Genomic DNA, 23,887 nt, shown 5'->3' on the forward strand with positions numbered 1-23,887 from the left:
CTAATTTTTGCTAGGGGTCTGTCATTGGTTTTCAACATAGAATTGAATCTGCAGAGTTCTTACAGGTAGCGCTGTCTTCCTTTACTTGCTTCAGCAGGAAAATCCATTAACTTTCTCAACTAGTCTTTCTTTTTCTCTCACACACTGTTCATATGTGTCCCAGGCAAAAGTTCCTGTATGCTGCAGTTTTGAATTTTGTCATACGTCTTAACTGATCATATTTTTTGCAGAATGTCCGGACAGATGGCACTGCATATGTGTGAACAGCGCAGTTAGTTTCACTTTCAAATTGCAGTGCATTTCCAGAGTATCAAATGTACATTTTTTATATACAGCTTCTCAGACTTCTTCTAAATATCACCTGTTTACTAAAAAAGAAAGTGCAGTGCAATATTTCACTTGTCCTTTATGGAATTGCATATTTTTTCTTAATTTAGTACAACTTGGTTCACTTTTCTGCAATTCCTTTCTGAAGTAAACATTTGCATTTTTTGGGTTTTCACAATCCCAAGTGGACATTCTATTGTTTCATTTCAGTTTCACAGGTGGGCAATCGCTTGTCTATGGGATAGTGAGTGGCATCTCAGGGATACATGACCGGGACACTGAGGTGAAATTATTTCTGTTTCAGAAATGAAAGTTGAGTAGCATATCCCACAGTATGGGCTTATACACAACTGTAATGAATTAGTGAAGGGGATTGGATTGCTGGATAGATCATAACTGATGTGTCTTGAGGATGTTTGTGGGTTGTTAGGCAGTTAGCTTAGACTGTGGCAGTTAAGTAATCTTTACCCAAGTATGTATATAAAAAATGAAGTGCAACTGCTTTCCTTGTTGTATTCTTTGTTATACTTAAAGATGTCCATATAATGAATAAGTAAGGATACAGAAGTGTTTATGGTTATCTGTGTAAAGTATATGTAAGCGACATTTTAGATACCACTTTAGTTTGATGTTCATAGGTAGGTACTAGGCTATCAGCCCAAGGGCCTAAGGAAGCCTAGCCAACAAGGTTCCCTAGTTTACGCCACCCAGGAAAGTTATTTTCCTGTGCCCCTGTCGTGACGTTGAATCATTACTAAGTAGAGTTAAAAGTTCAGAATATAAAGAGGAGAGCATTTTTATAGTAGCTTGTAAGCTGTAACCATTCTTTCAGATGCAGTGTATGATTATGGTATTCTGTTTCTTTGACACACAGGAACAAGTGAAAGAAGATGATAGCCTTGAATCTTTGTTAGAAAATGTTGCTGGATTCCGGCAGATGCTGGAAACTGCTGGTGATACACCAACATCAGCTGATTCAGAGGTTGAACCTGTCCTTCCAGTATCGGACACTATCCAGAATCTCTTCAATAACAGGTAACTTGGTGCTGCGTCAGACTAATTTTCTTGTAGCTGGAATACTTTATATGAAATGCATATACCAGTGACTTATAGTTAGATTTGGTCTCTCTGGGTGGATGGGCAGAATATCAATAAGCTTTGCCTCTATTATGTTTATACCTTATATCTGCTTTGTGTTCCTTTAAGTTTAACATGTATGTAGATTTTAAGAAGATGCCCTTCTAGAATCATATGCTATCTGTTAGCCCTGAAAGTAGCAATGGGAAAAAAAGTTGTTCACTTGGAACTTTAAATGGGAGCATTTCTGTATAGTGTGTGGTCTTTTATCAGACCTACAATATCAGTTTTATTAGGATTGTATTTTCAGTGTCTTAATGTGTCAGAGCTTACTTTGTCATGAGTGCTGTAGTGTCATGTGATCTTTTTGATTCCATAGAAGACAAGGGGACCTCCGGCCAATTTTGGGTCTGTCACCTCAAATCAGTTGTAAAACAGACAACATATTCTGGATGTTGACAGTTCAGTCCATTCTACCTATCCTGAAAAATTATGATTAGATGTATTCTATAGATCCCTAGGATTCCTAGTGCTATGTCAAGATAGTGAGTCATTCCAGGAGATTTCTCCATTTCTTACTGGGAGCCAATCACTTCCAATTCAGAGCACTGCCCTTTGGTCTAATCACAGTTGCCTTGGTGTTTCACATGCATGGTAGTTCTGAGTGTCCCCGCATTTAGACAGTTGGCTCTTCACCATCCCACCTAGGGATTGTCTGTTCCAACAAAGAGACTTCTTGCTCCAACTAGTTTGGGAACTGGAGATCACAGTCAACCAGTCATAGAGGAAGTTGACTTCTACACAACAAATAGAGTTCATCGGATGCCACCTAGACATGAGCAGTGAAATAGCCAAACTCCCAGAACCCGGGATCTTGTCTGTGATGTCTGCTCAGGTTCTGCGACATTACTCACCTCCCACAAAACTTGTACTCCAACTGCTAGGACTAATGGCTTCGATGATTACATTAGTTTCCCTAGCAAGATACCACATGAGACTTCTTCAGTGGACCATATCAGTGAAATGATCCCAATTTTCTTATCCTTTTCATGCAGGAATTTAACACCCATTTGCAGATTTCAAATCAGGTGGTGGTTGACCTCATCGGCTGCTTCCCCATCTCCTCCAGTGGCCACAGTAACCACAGATGCTTCTCTTCTGGGGTGGAGGGGGGATGCATTTCAAAGGGAAGACGGTCCAAGGTTCTTGGTCATGCTTGGAGGCCAGCCTTCACATCTCAGTGTCTTGGAGATTAGAGCAGTCCTCTTGGCATTACAGGCTTTTCATGACTTACTCTCCAGATGGACAATATGGCAATAGTATGGTACATCAAAAAGCAAGGAGGAATTGACTCATATGCATTGTGCCTGTAAGCCATGACAGTGTGGCAATGGCCACATCTTCCTGGCACTTTCTTAAAGCAGTGCATGTCTCAGGAACTTCCAGTGTTTTAGCAGCCAAACTGAGCAGGTTCATTCATATGCCTTATAAGTGGTCCCTCAATCTGACAATGGCAAACCAAATGTTTAGTCTCTGGAGGCAGCTGTGCTGGATCTTTTTGCTTCATGCTAAAACAGCAGCAGCAGTTACTTTGGGTGGCACAGTGGTGTAGTGGTTAGTGTTGTTCCCTCACAGCAAGAGGTTTTCCGTTTCGATTCTTAAATGGGGTACCTTCTGTGCAGAGTCCACATATCTTCTCTGCATTTGCAAGGGCTTCCTCCGGGTGCTCTGGTTTCCTCCCACATTCCAAAGACATGCATATGGGTTGTTTCTCCCAGGGCCTCTGCCAAAAATGAGCTCTGTACCAGTTAGACTTTCCCAGTAAACAAATGTTAAATAAAAATAAAATGCTTTGTCCTAATCCCTACATAGGATCAATCACTGAGCAACACTGTAGTCCACTGTTGGCCCCTGGTACTCATGTACACTTTTTCTCCCATACCACTAATAACAAAATGTATTCAGAAAGCCAGCAGGTGCAAGGGCAGGGTAATAATCATTGCATACTTCTCAACCTCTTAGTGCAAGAAATTTGGACAAAGCCTAAAATAATGTGGCGACAAAGGCCCAGAAATAGGGACAGATTTTAAATATTGCTCTTATAAGCTTAGAAAGTTGATAGAAAGATGCATTTTCTGAAAGATGTTTAATTTGAAACTCAAATGTGTGTCATTATTTATTGACTTCAGTGGTCAGTGATTTGCCAGAATACCACAAATTTCATGATGAACAGACCAAAAATATGAGTCAAAAATATGGACATTCTGTGAAATTCTGGACAGTTGAAAGATATGACTCATTGCTTCATCTTGGTCCCAGCAAGTTTGGTTCCTCTTCCTCTGGCTTCATGTAGTACTTCTGCCCTGGGTATTTGCTTACCATCCAGATCTCCTGAGTTATCTATAATGGCAACTTTTCCCAGACCCATAGACCCCGAAGGTAACAGTATGTTCCTCCAGCTTTAACAGTGGATGGATATGCCAGGCTTTTTCTGCTTCACTGGTTCATATTTTGGCATCTTCACAAAAATTAAATACAAGGAAAGTTTATCTCAGCAGATGAAAGAGGTTTCCATTTGGGCATCTTCCAAAGGGATAGATCTCTTTTTCAGCACCTCTTCCATCTATTCTGGACTTCTTATCAGATCTTTTCCAAAAAGGCAGTAGTTTCTTAACAGTCAAGGTACAAGTTAGGAACTGTATCCAGTTTTTTATAAAAGACATAATCAGACTCCCATGGCTTCATTGAAGATTTTAAAAGCCTTTCTGAAAGGCACCTTCTTCGTGAGGCCATCTGTAAGGCACCCAGTCCTTCCTTGGGACACAACTGTCATACTACAAGCCTTGACAAAAGCTCCCTTTGAACCAGCAGCTACAATGGATATAAAATTTCTTTCTTGGAAAACCATTTTTCTGGTGGAAGTTACTTCTACAAGAAGGATTTCTAAATTGCAAGCACTTTCCTGTAAACCCCCTTACTTGTCTTTGAGAACAAATCCGTCTTTCATTGCAAATGTGGTATCTGAAGTGAACATTAATCAAGTGTCAGTATACCAGTTTTCTTCCCAAAATTGTCAAGCAAAGGAGAGTATATTTGACATTTATTAGATGTTCACAGACGACTCAGATTTTATCTCCACAAGGCTAAAGATTTTAGAAAATCTGATCAGTTGTCTGTTGCTTTCTTTAAAGCCAGACTAGGTGAAAGCATTTCTAAGGTCACACTGGCAAAATTACTTTCTGACTGTATAGTTTTTGTCTATGAAAAGCTGGGTCTGCCTTTACTCAAAACAACAATATCCCCTTCGACAAAGGCACTAGCTACTTCTAATGTTTTTGTGTGCAGAGTTCCTATTGATGAAGTTTGTGCTGCAATGACTTGGTCCACATGTTTGTATCTCATTACAAGCTGGATGTACAGTCAATATCCCATACATCAATAGCAAACAGCCAATTCCACTCCAGAGTAAATAAAACAAAACACAAAGTAGCAAGATTTTAAATGAACAAGTTAACAGGGTGAAAAATTCTCAAATCATTTATTTTCTGGTGCCTCTACTTTTCGCCTTCAAGGAATACTAATTTATACACACCCAATTCATCAATTAAATTAATTACAAACAAACACAATTCCCCAATTTTTAAAGACACAGGTTAGGACAAGTTCCTTTACTTTAACAAATTACCTTTTATACTACAACATTTAAATAACCATATTATACAATATTTTAAACTTCTTTCATATAAATACTATGTGCAAATGTTTTAATTGTATAACAATAATGTTGTAATGTTAAATTACTATCAGTGTTCATACCCCTATGGTGTAGTGTTCTAAAATTAATAATCATCCTGCATTCTGGTTTATCTCTTCTTCTCCATGAACCTTATAGGGTCGAGCCAGAACACTAAAAACATACTTGTATTACACCCCCCATGAGCGGACATAAAATGTTCAGTTACTGAAGTGAAATTATTTCTATTCCTGATGTCCCTCAGGTGCTCCAAAATCATCACCCTTACTTTCCTTTTAGTTTGTCCTATGTACCGTTTTTGCCCTTTCACAGGCACAACCCACAATATAAACAAAACCCTGTGAATTGCCGGTGTAATTTTCCCTTGCCTTGTACCTTTTTAAAATGATGCTTTGTTGCAAACTTGAGAAAACTAGTAGATTGGTTTAAATATTCCATGAGACATTGAAATTCTGCTATACTTCCAGTCCAGAAAATAAATCTGTCATCAAAAAACCAAGCACAGAGGTACTTGAAGGAAAAATGTTTCATCTGAAGTTGTCTTTATTTGGTCTTCAACCTGTGGGACATGGATCCGGCTCTGCTGTCTTTCTCCAGCATCTGATCTGAGCTCCAAGCTCCTCCCCTACCAGTAATGCCCCCGTCTCCTTCCTCCCTTCAGATCACATTTGCCGCGCTCCTGTAACCATCGTGATCCATTGGCTCTGAGCTTTTTGGGTAAATGCGTTTCTTTTTGTCTGTTCTAGTTCTTCTTTCTGTCTAGGGATTATCTTTTCTGTCTTTCCTATCTCTCCTCCACATTTTTGCATCGGTTTAAATAAAAAAAAAATAAAAAAAAGCCCATTTCTTTCTGTCCTATCTCGTGTGTGTGTGTGTGTGTGTGTGTGTGTGTGTGTGTGTGTGTGTGTGTGTGTGTGTGCATGAGTGTATTTTTTTATATGGTTTGGGCCTACCTCTGTTTTTAACCATGTCAGAGACTCCCAAACTTGGGATGTTATGTAGTCCAATCTCACCTACATTCTTACCTATGGGTTCGGAGCCGAATGTCGGCTCCCACTCGGCCAAAACTTTTCTAGCTTGAAGTCTTTCTATTGGCTGGGCTAAGATGGTATCCCATGCTGCACTGCTCTATATCCCCAGATCTTGTTTGCCGCTCGTGTAGCTCGGACGTGGTCTCGCTCTTGGCTGTGGCTAAGTACCTTTTTTCTTATTCTTGAGAGAATTTATTGCAAACAAAAAGCTATTTTAATAGCTATTGCTCGTTTGGTGTTATTTTGTGAAAATTATTTGTGTGTGTGTGTGTGTGTGTGTGTGTGTGTGTGTGTGTGTGTGTGTGTGTGTGTGTGTGTGTGTGTGTGTGTGTGTGTGTGTGTGTGTGTGTGTGTGTGTTTGTGTGTGTGTGTGTGTGTGTGTGTGTGATTGTTTCTGTGGTATCCCACTAGCTATTCCAACGGGCTAGGCCCGTTTCAGTTAGAGGACCTAGTCTGTTCCCTTGCTTCCCTGTGCTTCAAACTTTCCGGTCTAAAACCGTTTAAATTAGAGGTTTTAGTCCTAACCCCTCTATTGTGTGTGTCAGAGGATCGTTTGTTAGAATTTTGTTAGTGGTAGTTTTTTCCCGCGCTGACTGTGGTGTAAGTCTGTGACTGTTTTTCCAGTTGGTTCCATACCTGTGATTTTTTTGTCTAGGTGATTGTTGGTAATTCCTTACGATGTCTAAAGATTCTAAGAAGCACAAGCCCTCGGGCTTCATGAAATGCTCAAAGTGTGGCTATAAAATGTCCATTACTGATTACTGGACATTCTGAATGTGTATATTGTCTGGGAGCAATCAATCTGCAGGAGTCTTGCAGCTTCTGTCAAGCATTTAGTCCTAGGGTTCTTCAGGAAAGAAAGAATAAGTTGATTCTGAAGGGACTTCTGAAACCCTCCTTCAAAGAGGGTCTGGAATCTGCTTCCAGCTCTAAAGCTAAAACCACAAAATCAAAAAAGAGGTCTCAGGCTCCTACAGTCTCCTCGGAGCCACTGGAGAAAATAGCTAAATCAGCTTCGACATCCTCTGCTCCACTGTCTTCGGGGCCGCAGGAAGTGTCAGTGGTGATGGAACCGGCGTCGGCTCCAATTATTTTGGACCCTATTCGGAGCCGATCGCCTAGTATTAGGCAAGTATCACCTGAGAGGAGATCTCGATCTCCCTCCCTCTCCTCCAGGACATTATCAGATGTGGACATCGATAGACTGGTGCAAAGACTCCTTCAGTCACCGGTCTTGCCAAAATTGTTCTCGGCTCTGTCCCAGTCGGCTCCAGAGCCCATCCTGAAATCTACTTCGATACTTTCTCCTCCGATCGCATCCCAGCCTTCGCAACTGGAGTGATTGGCTCCGTGTGATGTTTCCAGGTCAGTTCAGATGGCCCCTCCTGGCTTATCGGTGCCATCAGCTCCAACCCCGTCAGCGCCGTCCTCGGGGTTCAGGACTCGGGATTCTTCAGTCGGACCCGAGGGAGAGGCTTCGGGACATCTCTCAGTTCCTAGTCTCCCTCTCGGTGCTTCGGCGCGGGGAAGTCCGGCTGCTGTTGTGGCTTCGGAGGCTGGTCACTCCTCGGACTCAGCGGGATCAGCCTTTGAGGCTATGCAGAGTGCGCTGGCCAGATCGTCAGCGACATCATGCGGGTCGGTCATTCTGTCCCCTACCACTCCAGTGCGGGTCTCTGATCACCACATATCTTTAGACAGCGGAGCCCCAAGGCCTCAGGGTACCCCCATGAGTGGTCCCCATGTTTCTGAGGGCCCCTCAGAGTGCTTGCCTGAGGAGCCCCCTAGAAAAAAAACATGCAAGAGGAAGCACATAGACTCCCAGGATGAGTCTCTCACCTCGGATACTGACCTCGAGGAATCGGAGGGGTCTCCCAAGTCATCCTCTGAGGATGTTTCTTTCTCTGACATCCTAGAGATATTGAAACAAAGAGGTGACTGGCCGTCCAAAGCCCCCTCCGAAGAGGAGTCTGTCTTCCTGAAGGCCTTCGGTGATCAGCCCTCCACCTCCTGGGTGTCTCCACCCTTCGACAAGTTCCTGGATTTGATTTGTCGAAGGGTGTGGGAGAACCCTGACTCTGTGGAACCAGTCCCCAGGAGACCCAATAAATTTCTGTCTGCTCCCCCGGGTAAGGAATTTCTGTCCAAGGGAGTCACTGTGGATGCCATAGTGGTGGCAGCGGCCACTCAGAAGGAATTAGCTGAGACTTCTTCCACCGTCCATCCTCCTAACAAGGAGTCTAGGACCATGGACCGGTACGGGAAGCATACCCTCTCTTCAGCGACCTTTACCTTACGGTCGCTGAACTATTTATCTCACTCTACACGGCTCCAGAGAGATCTCCTCAAGGAGCTTGTAGATACTCTCATGGGTAACGTTTCTGAGGCGGTGGCCCAGACGGTTAACGCCCAGATGTCTACCCTCAGTTCCATCGTTAACTCCTCCATGAGGCTGATTTCATATGCGGCCGAGAGAGCGAGTAGGGCAGCAAGCTCAGGAGTCGCCCTTAGGAGGCAGGCCTGGATGCGCCTTTGTCATTTCGCGGAGGCCTTCAAGTCTTCATTCACCGACACCCCCTTTGATGGTTCCTCTTTGTTCGGAACCAAGGTGAAAGACTCCCAGACCAGTCAAAGGGATTATGCAGCCTCAGAAGTTTCAAAGCTGCTAGAAAAAGGAGCCATCCAACATGTCCCCTAAGACCAGATCGGATTAGGGACTTACTCAAGATTCTTTTTGGTGCCGAAAAGAACAGGGGACCTGAGACCCATATTAGAGCTCAGCCGATTGAACAACCGTGTACAAAAGTCCAAGTTCCGAATGGTCACATTGCAGTCTTTTCTCCCATTGTTGGGAAAAGAAGAATGGATGTGCTCCATCGACCTCAGGGATGCTTACTACCATATAAAAATGGACAGGGCATCCTGGAGTCACCAACGCTTCTGGCTGGGAGCCAGTCATTTTCAGTTCGAGCCCTGCCCTTTGATCTCACCACAGCCCCCAGGGTGTTCACCAAATGCATGACAGTGGTGACTGCTCACTTGAGACGTCAAGGATTCCAGATGTTTCCTTATCTGGATGACTGGCTCCTCACTGCCATCACCAGGCATCTACTAATTCAGACCAGGGATGCCACTATAACTCTGTGTCAGCAGTTGGGCATAACATTGAACTGGGAAAAATCTGCCTTGTTGCCCTCACACTTCACAGCGGGTCACTTTTATAGGTGCAGAACAAGACACCGTCCTCATGCGGGCATTTCTACCACAGGAAAGAATCAGAGCTCTACAACAACAAGTTCACACCCTGCTCCCTCTGAGAAGAGTGAAGGCAAGATGGTTCTCCAACTCCTGGGGACTATGGCTGCGACAATTATGTTAGTCCCTCTAGCAAGGTTACATACAAGACTCCTTCAGTGGCTTCTCTTTGCTCAGTGGTCTCTCCAACGGCTTCCACTTTCTCACCCTATTCTACTCACGGACAGGTGCAAACAGGATCTCAGTTGGAGGCTTTGCACCGACAATCTGGGCACTGGAAAACCCTTTGTTCCGCCTCCCCTAATTGCCACGGTGACCACGGATGCCTCCCAGATGGGGTGTGGGGGGGGGCATTATCTAGGCAGGACAGTCCAAGGCACGTGGCAAGAGCACGAGATACATTTGCATATCAATGTCCTGAAGATGAGAGCTGTGCTACTTGCGTTGCAGGCACTTCAGAGCTTTTTCCCTCTCGGGACTATTGCAATCCACTCGGACAGTATGTCAGTGGTGTGGTATCTGAACAAGCAGAGAGGAACCAAGTCATATCCCCTGTGCAGAGAGGCCATGCGAGTGTGGCAGTGGGCAGTGTCTTCCCAACGTTTTCTGGTGGCAATGCACATTCCGGGGAAGTCCAATGCGATCACAGACAGGCTAAACAGAGCTATTCTGATGTCTTACGAGTGGTCCCCGAACTGTCAAGTTGCGGAACGGATCTTCCGCAGATGGGGTCAGCCTTGCTGCGACCTTTTTGCCAGCCCCCTCAATGCCAAATGCAGCAGCTACTTCACATTGATCCCCCTCAGGGGGAGTCACCCATGGACGCTCTAGTCCACAATTGGCCCTCCAGTCTACTATATGCTTTCCCTCCGCTGTCAAAGGTTATTCAGAAAGTGCAATCTTTGGGAAGCAGAATGATTCTGATTGCCCCACACTGACCTTGTCAGGTTTGGTTCCCCTTTCTCCTTCACTACCTCATGGACGTGCCTTGGATTCTGGACCCACAACCAGACTTACTGACACACATGTCAGGGCAGCTCCATCCCTCTCTGCGGACCCTCCGGTTGACAGCCTGGCTACTCCACTTCCGTCATTAATTAGGCTTCATCATTTTTCACCGGAGGTAGTTCAGATTTTATCTTCCTCTCATAAGCCCTCGACCAGGAAGATTTATTCCAGCAAATGGAAGAGATTTTCGGTCTGGGCTCATACCCAAGGGATTGACCCTTGCACAGCTCCAATTTCATCTGTTTTGGAGTTCTTGTCTATGCTTTTTCACCAGGGTTCAGAGACTGCCACCATTGAAGTACAATCGGCGGCGATTTCTAACTTTCATGTCGCTAATGAGCCTAGTCTGATGGCTCACAGACTCTGTAAGGTTTTCCTGAAGGGCACGCTGTTACTCCGTCCTCCTATATCAGAACCTGTCATGCCTTGGGATTTAAACTTTGTTCTACAGGCTCTTACTCCATCACCCTTTGAACCTGCAGCTACTTGTGATTTAAAATTCTTGACCTGGAAGACTGTCTTTTTAGTAGCCATCACATCAGCCAAATGCGTTTCAGAGATTCAAGCTATATCAATAAAACCCCCATATTTGATTTTTCATAAGGACAGAGTTTCTCTTAGACCGAACCCTTCCTTTCTTCCCAAAGTGGCGTATATCAGTAATCTTAATCAATCTATTGAGTTGCCAGTGTTTTTTCCCCTAGTTCTCAAACAAGGCAAAATTTAAATTTCATCAATTGGATGTACACAGACAATTACGTTTTTATCTGCATAGAACCAAAGACCTCAGAAAATCTGATCAGTTGTTTCCTTTTCGGAAAACAGAATTGGGTCTCCTGTCTCTAAGGTCATGCTGTCCAGATGGATCTCCAGTTGCATCTCTTTCATCTATTCCTCAAGGGGTAAAGATTTACCTTTCCCGGTGAAGGCTCACTCTACTCGGTCTGTATCTACATCTGCAGCCTATCAGGCCAGATTGTCTATGGATGATATTTGTGCTGCGGCTACTTGGGCATCTCCTCACACCTTTGTTACTCATTACAAGTTGGATGTGGTATCTAGGGGCAGGTCTTCCTTTGGTTCCACAGTGCTCAGGAGTATTTTCCACTGAGCCTCCCAGGATTTAGGTGCTAGGGACGCTGTCCCACGGGTAAGAATGTAGGTGAGATTGGACTACATAACATCAAGAAGTTATGTACTCACCATAACGTTTGATGTATGTAGTTCATCTCGCCTCACATTCTTACTTACCCCCCCTCCTTCCCCCTTCCTGGAGGATCTGGAGGTTAGGACTGGTTTTCAGAGCTCCCTTCACTCTTGGTTTGTTCTTCCTTTCCTTGGGTGTTGTTATGCATGGGGAATGAGTGCTGGTGTTCGCAGCAAACTAAATCTGGGGATATAGAGCAGTGCAGCATGGGGGATACCATCTTAGCCCTGCCAATAGAAAGACTTCGAGCTAGAAAAGTTTTGGCTGAGTCGGAGACGACATTCGGCTCCGAACCCACGGGTAAGAATGTGAGGCGAGATGGACTACATACATCAAACGTTATGGTGAGTACATAACTTCTTGTTTTGCAATTGCACAGAGTTTAGCCACAAGCTTTCCCTGGCTGATGACCACACTCTACTCGAGTGTCTAGGGGTTGCCCACCTTGATTTCTCCTGCTTGATCTGTGCAGGGTTCAATCCCCATGCATTGATCAACAGGAGGAACAAACTTATTCTAAAAAGCCATCTCACCCCCACCTTCTACAGGAGCTCAGGCCTCCTCCTCCACTGCTACCTCTGCTATGACCTTTGCCACCACTCCAGCCTCTGGGACTCAATCTGCCAAGAGGACCGGGGACAGGAATAAGCACAGGCATAGGGACAAGTCCAGGAAGCAGTCCCCCGACCGTGCATCCTCAGTGGGACCTCCTGCCAAGCTCCATTCGGCTCTGAGAATTTTCCCCCTGGTCCGTTCCCCTCACTTCTCTCCAGAACCGGAGGTACTTCGGACCAGCTCCCCAGCCTAGACGTCACCTCACCCCCCAGCTAGGCTGGTGTCGGTGGCTTCTTCATCCAGATCCACCTGCAGCCTTTCCAGAGCTGAGGTGGGCAGGATGCTGCAGAAGTTAATCTGCACCGAGATGCAGATGGGAGTCTTGCCTGCCCCCTCTCCCTCCAGAGCGGGGGGCATGCAGTCCATCTTCATCCCGATTACTCCTTCTCCGATCCGAACCCTGCTTTTAGAGTCCTCAGTCCTCGGATGGTACCTGGTACCTTGACACCAGCCATTACCTTGAGCAGATCAGATTCGTCCAGCTTTCAGAGCCGTAGCCTCTCACCGGATCCGAGGGTAGGGTTTCGGCTTCGAGTTTTACAGAGCAGAGCCTTCCATTCGGAGTCTTAACTCTGGCTCACCCATTGAACCAGGGGATTGCAAAGCCATCTGCTGCCCTAATTCAGGCGGTTCACTCTCCATCTGCCTTTGACGTGGTGGAGAGGGTTCTCTCGATCTCGAGACACTTGACGCTCTCGTCTTTGGAATCCATCCTGGCTCCCTCTGTTTCTGGTCTGGATTCTGCCATCATGTTACCTCTGGGACAGCCTGCTTCCTCTTCGCCCGAGGGAGCTCCCTCATGAGAGCAGCTAGATATTTTCGAGTCCTCCCCAGAGACCCCCCCCCCGAGGAGCTTCATCGTAAACATACGTGTAAAAGGAGACACATAGACTCTCTGCCAGAGTTTCACACGGAAGACCCTAACTTGGAGGAGGGGGAGGGGTTCCCCCAATCACCCCTGGAGGATGTCTCATTTGGAGACATCATGAAGATCCTGCGACAGTGCGGGGGATGGTACTTCCAAAAACCCAACCCTGACAAGTCGGTGTTTCTGGAGGTGTTTAGTGCAGGACCCTCTACTTCCTGGGTGCCCCCCCTCAGGTCCCCCAGTGGATCTTGCGACATCTCGGACATAGGAGCCCGACATGGTGGAGCCTATTCCCAGGTTCCCCAATAAGGTCCTTAGCACCCCCACAGCCAAGCTACATTAGTCAAACAGACCCCCGGTCAATACCATGGTAGTGGCGGCAGCCACCAAGAAAGAGCTCACACCTGAGACCTCCACGGTTCACCCGCCAGACCAAGAGTGTAGTATGTTGGACTGTTTTAGGAAGCGAGCCTACGCTTCAGCCAAATTCACTGGGCATACATTGAACTATACGGCACACGTTATTAGGCTTCAGCAAGACCTCCTGAAGGAGGTCACTGAAGTCTACCTTAGGGTCCATGTCTGCAGAGGATAAGAAGATCTTCTCCTCTGGAATGGCCACCCTCACTTCCTTTGCCAATACCTCTGTTCGGCTTCTCTCTCATGCCACAGAGGGTGCCGCTAGAGCTGCTGTGGCAGGCGTTGCCATCAGGCGTCATGCCTGTCTTCAGCTTTGTACCTTCTTGGAGCCCTTCAAGTCATCCATATGGTGAATGTCTGGTCCAGAGTGAAAAAGACAGGAAGATGCTGTCTGCCGTCGGAATCCACTTCTCAACCCCTCGACGATCCTTCCCCAGGAATCAGCGAGGGGCAAAGAAGATGTGGTTCAGGAAGTCTCAGGGTTATTCTTAGGATGCTCAAGGACTCGCCTTCCCCTAGAGGCAGAGGGGAATTCAACAGATGCCATCTTCCTGGCAAGGGGGCCCTAGAAATCAAGGGTCTTGAGATCCTTTCCCAGATAGACCCTTGCACCAGCCCTGAAGGGTTGCCCAGCTTGCTCGTCTCTGGAGGCAATCGGAGGTCGACTCTCCCTAAACCGATCAGCCTGGGAGTCAATTACAAATGATCAGTGGGTGTTGCGAATCATATCCAGAGGATATTCAGTCCCCTTCTTTCAAAGGTCAAGCCCAGCGAGATTCCTTATGGATGTTCTACCCGCAAAAAGGGAGGCAGCAGCACAGGAAATTTCCAAGCTGCTAGAAAAATGAGTCATCCAGCCCATCTCCCCAGATCAGTCTGGGTTAGGCATCTATTTTAGGTTCTTTTTGGTGCCAAAGAAAATGGGGGACCTGAGGCCAATTATGGATCTGTGTACCCTGAATCTGTCGGCTGCCAAGACAAAATTATGGATGGTTACTCTCCAATCTGTCCTGCCCTTTTTGCAGGAAAATGACTGGATGTGCTCAGTAGACCTTTAAGATGCATACTATCGCATCAAAATGGACAGACGCTCTCAGAGGTTTCTCCACTTCAGGCTAGGGGCCAATCATTACCAATTCAGAGTGCTACCCTTTGCTCTCACCACGGCCCCCAGGGTGTTCACCAAAGTGATGGCAGTGGTAGCAGCTCACCTGCGGCTGCAGGGCTTCCCTTACCTGGACGATTGCCTCCTCTCCACCCCCTGCAGGCATCAACCCTGCCAAGCCCAGGACTTTCTCATCCGAACCGCCCACCAGTTGGGCATCACCATCAATTTCAACAAATCTCTCTTACAACCAGTTCAAGTTCTGGACTTTATTAGAGCCCGGTTGAACACCATTCAGACCAAGGCCTTCCTGACACCCGACAGACTACACTTCATCAAACAGCATGTCTTGTACATTCTTCAAGTTCCATCACCTTCTGCAGAGATGGTTTTAAGGGCATTGGGATCCATGGTGGCCACAATCACCCTTGTTCTCACAGCCTGGTTACATATGAGGGTGCTCCAATGAACTTTGGCAGTCCAGTGGTCCTTTCTGGATCTACCACTGTCACATCCAGTTTGTTTCTCCCAGGGATACACAGATTCTCTTCTTTGGAGAACTCACTCTCCAGATGATCTTCGTGGTCGCCCATTTATTCTCCCCACCCATCTGACCACAGTGACCATAGACGCTTCCCTGCTCGAGTAGGGGGAGCATTGCTTGGGAAAGGCTGTTCAAGGCACGTGGTCTTCCGTAGAGACCCAGTTGCCTATCAGCGCCCTAGAGATGAGGGCAGTGCTGTTGGTGTTGCAAACTCTTCAAGCCCATCTTCCGGTAGGGGAAGACAGACAACATGTCGGATGTCTGGTATATCAACAAATGGGGAGAACCAGGTCTTATCCCCTTTGCCACAAAGCCATGAGATTCTAGGAGTGGGTGATCTCCACCGGCCATTTTCTGGTAGCAACACACATTCCGGGGAGGTCCAGCATTCTGAAGGACAGGCTAAGCAGGTCTATTCTGATGCCTTATGAGTGGTCTCTGAATCCTTCAGTAGTGAAGCAGATCTTTCTAAAGTGGGGTCAGCCTTGTTGCAATCTCTTCGCCTCTCCTTCCAATGCAAACTGCAGTGAATTTTTCGCTCGGAGCCCGCCAGAGATGTTCTAGTTCATGCTTGGCCCTCCGGTCTTCTTTATACTTATCCTCCTCTGCCCCTGATTTTAAAATTCATCCAGAAAGCACAATGGCCGGGGAGCTCAGTCATCCTCATTGTCTCCTTCTGGCCTCGCCAAGTATAGTTCCCTTTTCTGTGGTCTCATGTAGTGTGTTCTCCCTGGACATTGGATCCGGCTCCAGATCTGGTTTCTCATCCCTCAGGGATTCCACATCCAGATCTGGCCAGCCTGAAGTTCACCGCTTGGCTACTCCAGTTCCTATGATAGTTAGGACTCCCAGGTTATCTTCCCCAGTTAAGAAGATTTTGGTAGTTGCTTATAAATCTTCCACGAGGAAGATTTATTCCAGTAAATGAAGTGTTTCTCCATTTAGGCAGCTCAATGGAATTTGGATCCTTTCACTGCTCCAGTTCCTATCATCTTGGAGTTTCTGACAGTCATTTTCCAGCAGGGTGCCAGTTTCTCTACAGTAAAGGTTCATTTGGCAGCTATTTCTAACTTCCACATAGGGGACAATTCAGCTCCTCTAACCTCTTCTAAGCTCTGCAAAGCGTTTTTGAAGGGTACTTTTCTTCCTCGGCCACCGATCAGGGACCCTACACCTCTGGTTCTTCCCCTATTGAACCCACTGCTTCAGTGGATTTACAGTTCCTGTTTTGGAAGACAGCTTTCCTGATTGCTATTACTTCAGCTAAAAGGGTGTCGGAGCTTCAGGCCTCATCGATTAAGTCCCCTTATATGATTTTCCATAAAGACAGAGTTTGTCTCTGCACTAATCCTTCCTTTTTGTCTAAAGTGGCCTCAGAATCAAACATCAATCAGGTTATCAACCTCCCTGTCTTCTTTCCGAACTTTCAGAATAAAGGGCAGTATAAATTGCATCTGTTGAATTTTAATAGACCATTACGATTTTACTTACACAGAACAAAGGCCTTCCGCAAGTCTGATCAACTTTTCATTTCCTATTCTAAGCTCTTTTTAGGAAAACCTGTATCAAAAGTCACTATTGCTCATTGGATTTCTCCATGTATACTTTTGGCGTATTCAACAAAGAGTGTGTCTCGCCAAGTCACGTTAAGGTGCATTTTACTAGATCTATGGCTACTTCAGACACTTTCTGGTGTAGAGTTTCCTTGGATGACATTTGATCAGCAGCTACCTGGGCATCTTCACATACTTTCATCTCCCATTACAAATTGGATCTTCTCTCCAGAAGCAGGGCATCCTTTGGTTCCACCATGTTACAGAATATCCTTCCATGACGGCCTCCCAGGTGTTTGTTGGCAGGGACTCTGTCCCACAGGTTGAAGGCCAAATGAAGGCAACAACTTCAGATAAAGAAGTTGTGTGCTCACCATAACATTCCATCTGAGTTGTTACTCTTCATTTGTCTTCAATCATCCCTCCCTCCTTCCTTCCCCCTGCCTCATTGGGGCTGTGTGGTAGTCTGGTTGGATAAGGCATGACCCTGTTATGGGCATTATCTGTTACTTCTGTTGATACTATCTCAGTTTTTGGCATCAGGAAGTAAGTCATGGTGTCAGGTTAGGTTGCTATGGGGGCAGCAAAGTCCATCTGAAGGGAGGAAGGAGACGGGCATTATGGGTAGGGGAGGAGCTTGAAGCTCAGATCAGATGCTGGAGAAAGGCAACCAAGTCGGATCCGTGTCCAACAGGTTGAAGACAAATGAAGAGCAACAACTCAGATGGAACACTACGGTGAGTCCATAACTTCTTTTTTTCCTACACTGCTAATGCTGTGTTGGCATAAACTTGAAGGACACATGTTTGTTTTCCTACACTGCTAACACTATGTTGGCATACTAGGGCACAAGCTGCTCCCAGTGCTATCCCTGAGACTTGGTGAAAAACACTCACCATCAAAGTTCATAAAGTTATTACTAAACACTGTGTCCAATATGTTGTGCAAAATCCTGACCTCATGGTCTGGCAAGGCAGGTAATTTTATTTCATTCAAAATGTTAAGAAAATGCTGTAATCTATCCTTATGAGGTATAACTGAGAGGAAATTCACTACACCAACTCCTCCTCATATTATATTTGATATAAATTCTTCAGAAGGTACCAAGAATCTTGCAACATATATTGACTGTTAGCAAACACCAACTTATATTGCCAATCAGTATACTTTGCAAGGGTTCCATTTTTTATCCCCTAGCTGTCACTGTAGATCTTAATGTTGGATTAAGTGTGTCCATTTGTATTTTGAGGATTCCAAAAATTGATGGTATAATAGTTTTTTTACTGTAAATAAATTCATATTAATCATGAGAAATGAGCCTCTGCATTAACATAATAAATTTTTAGTTGTACTCGACATAAATCTGCAGTAAGCATAAAATATCATCATTCAGAATTCTACACAACAAAGGTGTCTGATCAATTTGTGTGAGTGAAGCAAGCACAAATAAAGCTCCCCAAGACTGGAAACATTACGTCTGCTGTGGTTAGTCCAAAGGCATCTCAATAATTTTGCAATTAAAATGTGCTGAAATGTGCCATATGACCCAGAGAGGAGGTGTGTGTCTAGTCCTCCTTTCTGGTGTATTCAAATTCTAACATTTCTAGAAATGCTCCATTTATTTATTCATTTTTATCTCTTTCTCATCAGCACTTTGTGAATGCATGCAGCTATTGACAGGAAGGAAAGTAAGGCCCTGAACAATGGGGCAACAAAAAAGATGTAATTATCACTGTTTTAAGCTTGTCACTGTGCAGTGCTTCTAGGTGGCAAACTTGGATGTTCTTCGTGTTTCACTGTTGCAGTCATCACCTGTGGGTTATCTCTGCTGTGGCAGCAGAATACAAAGTCAGTGTTTTTCTGCGTCAGCTGCTGTCACCTGTAGACTGACATCAGGTTGTCAGTGCTATAAAGCAAGGCAGCTGACACCATTACATCAGTCTTTTCTTGCCGTGGAGCCTGTAGCAGAAGCAGTTCGCAAGTGTGCCGGTTGGTTACTACCAGAGTTTGGATCACAGCTGAAGACATCTAAAGCTAAGTACCCTGTTGGGGATCTCTCTTTCTTTCACCAACTGATGTCCAAAAAAGTTAACAATTGTCTCGCCTGTGGAAAGCAAATCCCACACGGAGACTTCCATTCTTACTGTGTTACTTGTTTAGGCCCAGACCACAACGTAGCCTGCTGTCGGTTCTGTGCCCTCTTTAATGCGAGAGCTATTCATCGGAGAGCTCTTTTTGTAGGTAGCTATTTTCGTCCTCCGTCTTCTCATATGGCGTCGGTTAGCCAATCTTCAGCAGAACCTCCAAAAAAGCGTAAGGATAAGGATGGAGACAGACTTCACAAGGCCAAGCCTTCCGATGACTCCTCTGCTAAACAGGTCGTCAGTACTCTGGAATTCAGTGAGGTGCTTTCACAGTCCCTGATGTCCGATGCTATTGCCATGCAGGCCTCTACCGAGACTCTTTCGAAGTCCTGTATGCTGCAGAAATCTTTGTCTTTGGCTGTCTCTGCCTTGGTTGGGTCCGGAGGCACTAGGCAGGTACCGGCTTCCAAGAATGTCTTTTGCACTACCTTTTCCAGTCAGAAACCGACGTCTTCTCACACGACTACTGCTAATCCCACACCGATGACTTCTCTTAGGCCTAGAAGCCAGGCCACCTGTAGGAAACCTTCCTCTAGCCGCCATCTTCCTCCCACCCCTCCACCCCAGGCCCACATGCTTAAGATGGTGGGAGATCTTATTTCCCTTAACAGGGGCAGTCATGCCTCTTTTTCTTAAAGAAAAAGACTCCCTTCTCCTGAATTACTGACAGGCCAAGATTCTGAGGAATCGGATTATTTAGACTTGGAAGAGAATCAACAATCTCTTACTGCTCATGAGGATTCGGCTACAGAGGAATCCAGCCCTTCTGCCTCCCACCAGAAGACTGTTCCTTTGGGGAAACCTTCCTTACCCTCAGGGTGCATTTCCAATGGGGAATCAACAATCTCTTACTGCTCATGAGGATTCGGCTACAGAGGAATCCAGCCCTTCTGCCTCCCACCAGAAGACTGTTCCTTTGGGGAAACCTTCCTTACCCTCAGGGTGCATTTCCAATGGGGAATCAACAATCTCTTACTGCTCATGAGGATTCGGCTACAGAGGACTCCATCCCTTCTGCCTCCCACCAGAAGGCTGTTCCTTTGGGGAAACCTTCCTTACCCTCAGGGTGCATTTCCAATGGGGAATCAACAATCTCTTACTGCTCATGAGGATTCGGCTACAGAGGAATCCAGCCCTTCTGCCTCCCACCACAAGACTGTTCCTTTGGGGAAACCTTCCTTACCCTCAGGGTGCATTTCCAATGGGGAATCAACAATCTCTTACTGCTCATGAGGATTCGGCTACAGAGGAATCCATCCCTTCTGCCTCCCACCAGAAGACTGTTCCTTTGGGGAAACCCTCCTTACCCTCAGGGTGCATTTCCAATGGGGAATCAACAATCTCTTACTGCTCATGAGGATTCGGCTACAGAGGAATCCATCCCTTCTACCTCCCACCAGAAGACTGTTCCTTTGGGGAAACCTTCCATACCCTCAGGGTGCATTTCCAATGGGGATCTCAGGACTTCTCTCAGTGTAAGAAAAGGGTAAGAGAATTTCTAGACCTTACTCAGCACAGACCTCTTGCCATCCCCCCTGTTTTAGATGTGGTGGATGATGATTTCCTTGAATCCAGTTTAGCCTCGGATGCCGTTCTTCATGCTCCCAGTAAGCCTGACAGATACCAGACACCCACAAATTCCTGTACAGAAATCCTGCTGCAGACCCGGAGGTCATTACACAGGGCCCCAAAGTTCTGCAAAGAACCCTAATCCTCCTGATAAAGAGGTCAGAGCTCTGGACAGATGGGGTAAAAAAAAAAAAAAAGTATACACCTCTGCAACCTTAGCCATCAGAGCTCTCAACTGTCAATTCCATATGTTAAAATATCAACACCACACTATGGAACTATTAAAGCAAAATATTTCTACTTTTCCTGACTGTGCCAATTCTAAGGAGTTAGCAGATTTATTGCACTCCTCTTGTCAAGTGACTAGGCATTCTTTACACTGTCGATATGATGCACTAGAAGCCTCTAGCAGGGCAGCAGTGTTTGGATCTGTCATTTGGAGACATACATGGTTGAAGGAACAGCCTCTACCTGACCATGTCAAGTCAAAGTTAATTGATGCACCTTTGGACAAAGACCGCTTGTTCGGGGGAAATGCAGAAGAGGTGATTAAGAAAATGGAAGACAAAGCAAAATCTGTGCAAACAGTAAAATATTTCTTTCAAGTTCAACCACCTAGATTTAGCAGGAACTTTCCCTCTAAGCACTGATCCTTTCCTGCCTCTAGCTGACAGGGGCAGGCCAGCTAGGTCCCTACAGCAGGGACAACAGAGAACCAAGCAGTAGACCAAATCGCCTCTAAGCCATCTCTCTATGGCAGAAACTCTCAGTGACTCCCTACGCCCCCCCCCCAATCCTCCCTTCACCCAAAAGCTCAGAGGATAGCTGTCCCTCTGCAAAGAAAATTGGCTGTCTGTAACCAAAGACCAATGGGTCTTAAAGATCATTTTTCAAGGATACATATTCACTTTCTATGAGCTCCCAATTCCCAAAGGGTACCCAGCTTACCTCCAAATCAGTGGGCAGAGGGGGCAGTAGAACCTGTTCCCACAGATCAAACAGGCAAAGGCTTTTATTCCGGGCTATTCCTTGTTCCCAGAAAGGAGGGCACTTGGCACCCCATCCTGGATCTATCCATTCTGAACACCTCCCTGGTGGTCTCCAAATTCAAAATGCTAACTTTGCAGCAGCTGCTGCCTGTGCTGACAAAAAATGCTTGGTTAGTGACTCTGGACCTAAAAGATGCATACCTCCATATCCCCATAAGGGAGTCCTGCAGAAAATTCCTGCATTTCAGAGCAGGCTCACAGCACTTTCAGTTCTCTGCTCTTCCCTTTGGCTTATCTACTGCTCCCAGGGTTTTCACCAAATGCCTGGCCCTGGCCATAGCATTCTGCAGACAGAAAAGCATTTAGATGTATCCCTATCTGGACGACTGCCTCATCCAAGCAGAGAGCAAAGAAAAGTTCCTGCAGGACTTGCTTTCATCAAAACCCTTCTCACTTTCTTGGGATTCACCATCAACGAGAGGAAATCAAAGCAGACTCCCTCCAAAAGTATCATCTTCCTGGGAGCTCTGCTGGACACAGCATCCCAAATGGTCTTCCTAACCTCAGAGAAGCAGAAATACCTCTCTGTGTACTTTACTCAGCTGGCATTTCAAAGTCACCTCACAGCAAGGAAGTTCTTGCAAACCTTGGGGATACATGGCTTCTTGCATCCTTCTGATTCCTCCGGCCAGACTGCACATGAGGAACCTTCAGTGGTACCTAAGGAACCTTTGCTGCCAGCATTCTCAACCTCTGGAGACCTCTCTCCCTCTGATCCCCTGTATAAGGGCAGAGTTGCTCTGGTGGGCAGCGGCATGTGCCAAAAGCGAGGGTCTCCCCTTCACTCACCACCTCACAGGCCAGACTCTCACCACCAACGCTTCAGAAGTCCCCACAGGGGGCAGATGCACCCAGGACCTTTGGGATGCCTAACACCTTCCCTTCCACATCAACCAGAAGGAAATGATTGCAGTACAGAAGGTTCTGACATTCTTCTGGCCTCATCTCAGGCCAGGGGTTCTCCTTGTCAAAAGGGACAACACCACAGTAATGTGATGCATCAACAAGCAGGGAGGGACATAATCCTACGCCCTGTGCAGGCTAGCCATGAGCCTCTGGCTGACGTCCTCATCCATGGGATTACACTTGATAGCCCAATACCTCCCAGGAATCAACAACACTCTGGCAGACCACTTAAGCGGACACATTGTGGACCCCCACGAATGGCAGATCCACACAAATATTTTTCGCAAAGTCACTCAGGTGTGGAGAAACCCAGAGGTAGGTCTATTTGCTTCGCACCTCAACCATCAGCTAAAGAAATTTTGCACCAGGGAATATCACCACCTAGCATGGAAGGTGGATGCCTTAAGCTTCCCTTGGAACTCCGGCTTTGTATACGCCTTCCCCCTCTTCCTCTTGTTCCCAAGGTACTTATCAAGATCAGGGAGGAGGGGCCCAAGGCCATGCTCATTGTTCCAAATTGGCCCAGGAAACATTAGTACGTCCTGCTGCGCAGCCTCACATCTCATCCACCCTGGCAGCTTCCACAGATCCCAAACCTCTTGACTCAAGCAAGGGGGGAAATGCTGCACCCAGACTTGCAGACTCTCAAGCTGTCAGCATGGCTGATACTCCCAAGGTAAGGGAAGGGCCCCTGCTAAGCAAGCAGGTGCTGGACATTCTTACAGCGGCCAGAAGGCCAAGCACCAGAAGATCTTATGCAGGCAAATGGAAAAGATTCTGCTCCTGGTGCCAGGCCAGAGGAGCCACTTCCTCCCTACTTGCTGTTCCTCTCATCCTGGAATATCTAGCGGAATTACTGAATAGCGGCCTCTCCTTCTCTTTGGTTAAGACTCATGCTTCAGCCATTTCTGCTCAGTTTAGCACAGACCAACCCTTGTTCTCTCACCCTTGGATTTAGCAATTCCTAAGAGGGGCTTCTAACATTAGGCCTCCCAGAAGGCCTCCCACACCAGCCTGGGACCTTAACTTTGTTCAGGAAAAACTGACCCTACCCCCCCCCCCCCTTGAACCTGCTGCCTCAGCAGAACTGAAATTCCTCTCTTGGAAGACTGCCTTTTTGCTGGCCATCACTTCAGCCAGAAGGGTTTTTGAGCTGCAGGCACTGATGGCCATTGAGCCCTTCATTATTTTCCATGCAGACAGGGTGCCCCTTAGGACTGACCCCTCCTTTATGCCCAAGGTGATATTTAATGTGACTCTCAACCAGGCCATTCATCTGCCTACCTTCTTCCCCAACCCTCAAAACAAGGGGGAAAGGATTTTGCACTCCCTGGACGTGCACAGGCAGCTCAGATACTACCAGGATTGTACTAAACCCTTCAGAGAAACAGACCAACTTCTTGTCAGTTTTGCCTTAGGGGCAGAGGGGAAGCCCATCTCCAAGCAGACTAATCA

General features: G+C 46.2%; 1 protein-coding gene across 4 annotated transcripts in view; it reads left to right on the plus strand.

Annotated features, from left to right (window-relative positions):
* Positions 1–23,887, plus strand: part of VIRMA (vir like m6A methyltransferase associated) — a 1,734,630-nt gene that overhangs the window by 1,489,176 nt on the left and 221,567 nt on the right. For all 4 annotated transcript variants that reach the window (XM_044066546.1, XM_044066545.1, XM_044066547.1 and 1 more), the window contains one exon: positions 1,202–1,362. In XM_044066546.1, coding sequence (XP_043922481.1) covers positions 1,202–1,362 — 161 coding nt within the window. The remainder of the gene's footprint in view (positions 1–1,201; positions 1,363–23,887) is intronic.

Source organism: Protopterus annectens, chromosome 3.part1, assembly GCF_019279795.1.
Source record: "Protopterus annectens isolate FY-2018-M chromosome 3.part1, PAN1.0, whole genome shotgun sequence".
Taxonomy (NCBI): Eukaryota; Metazoa; Chordata; order Ceratodontiformes; family Protopteridae; genus Protopterus; species Protopterus annectens.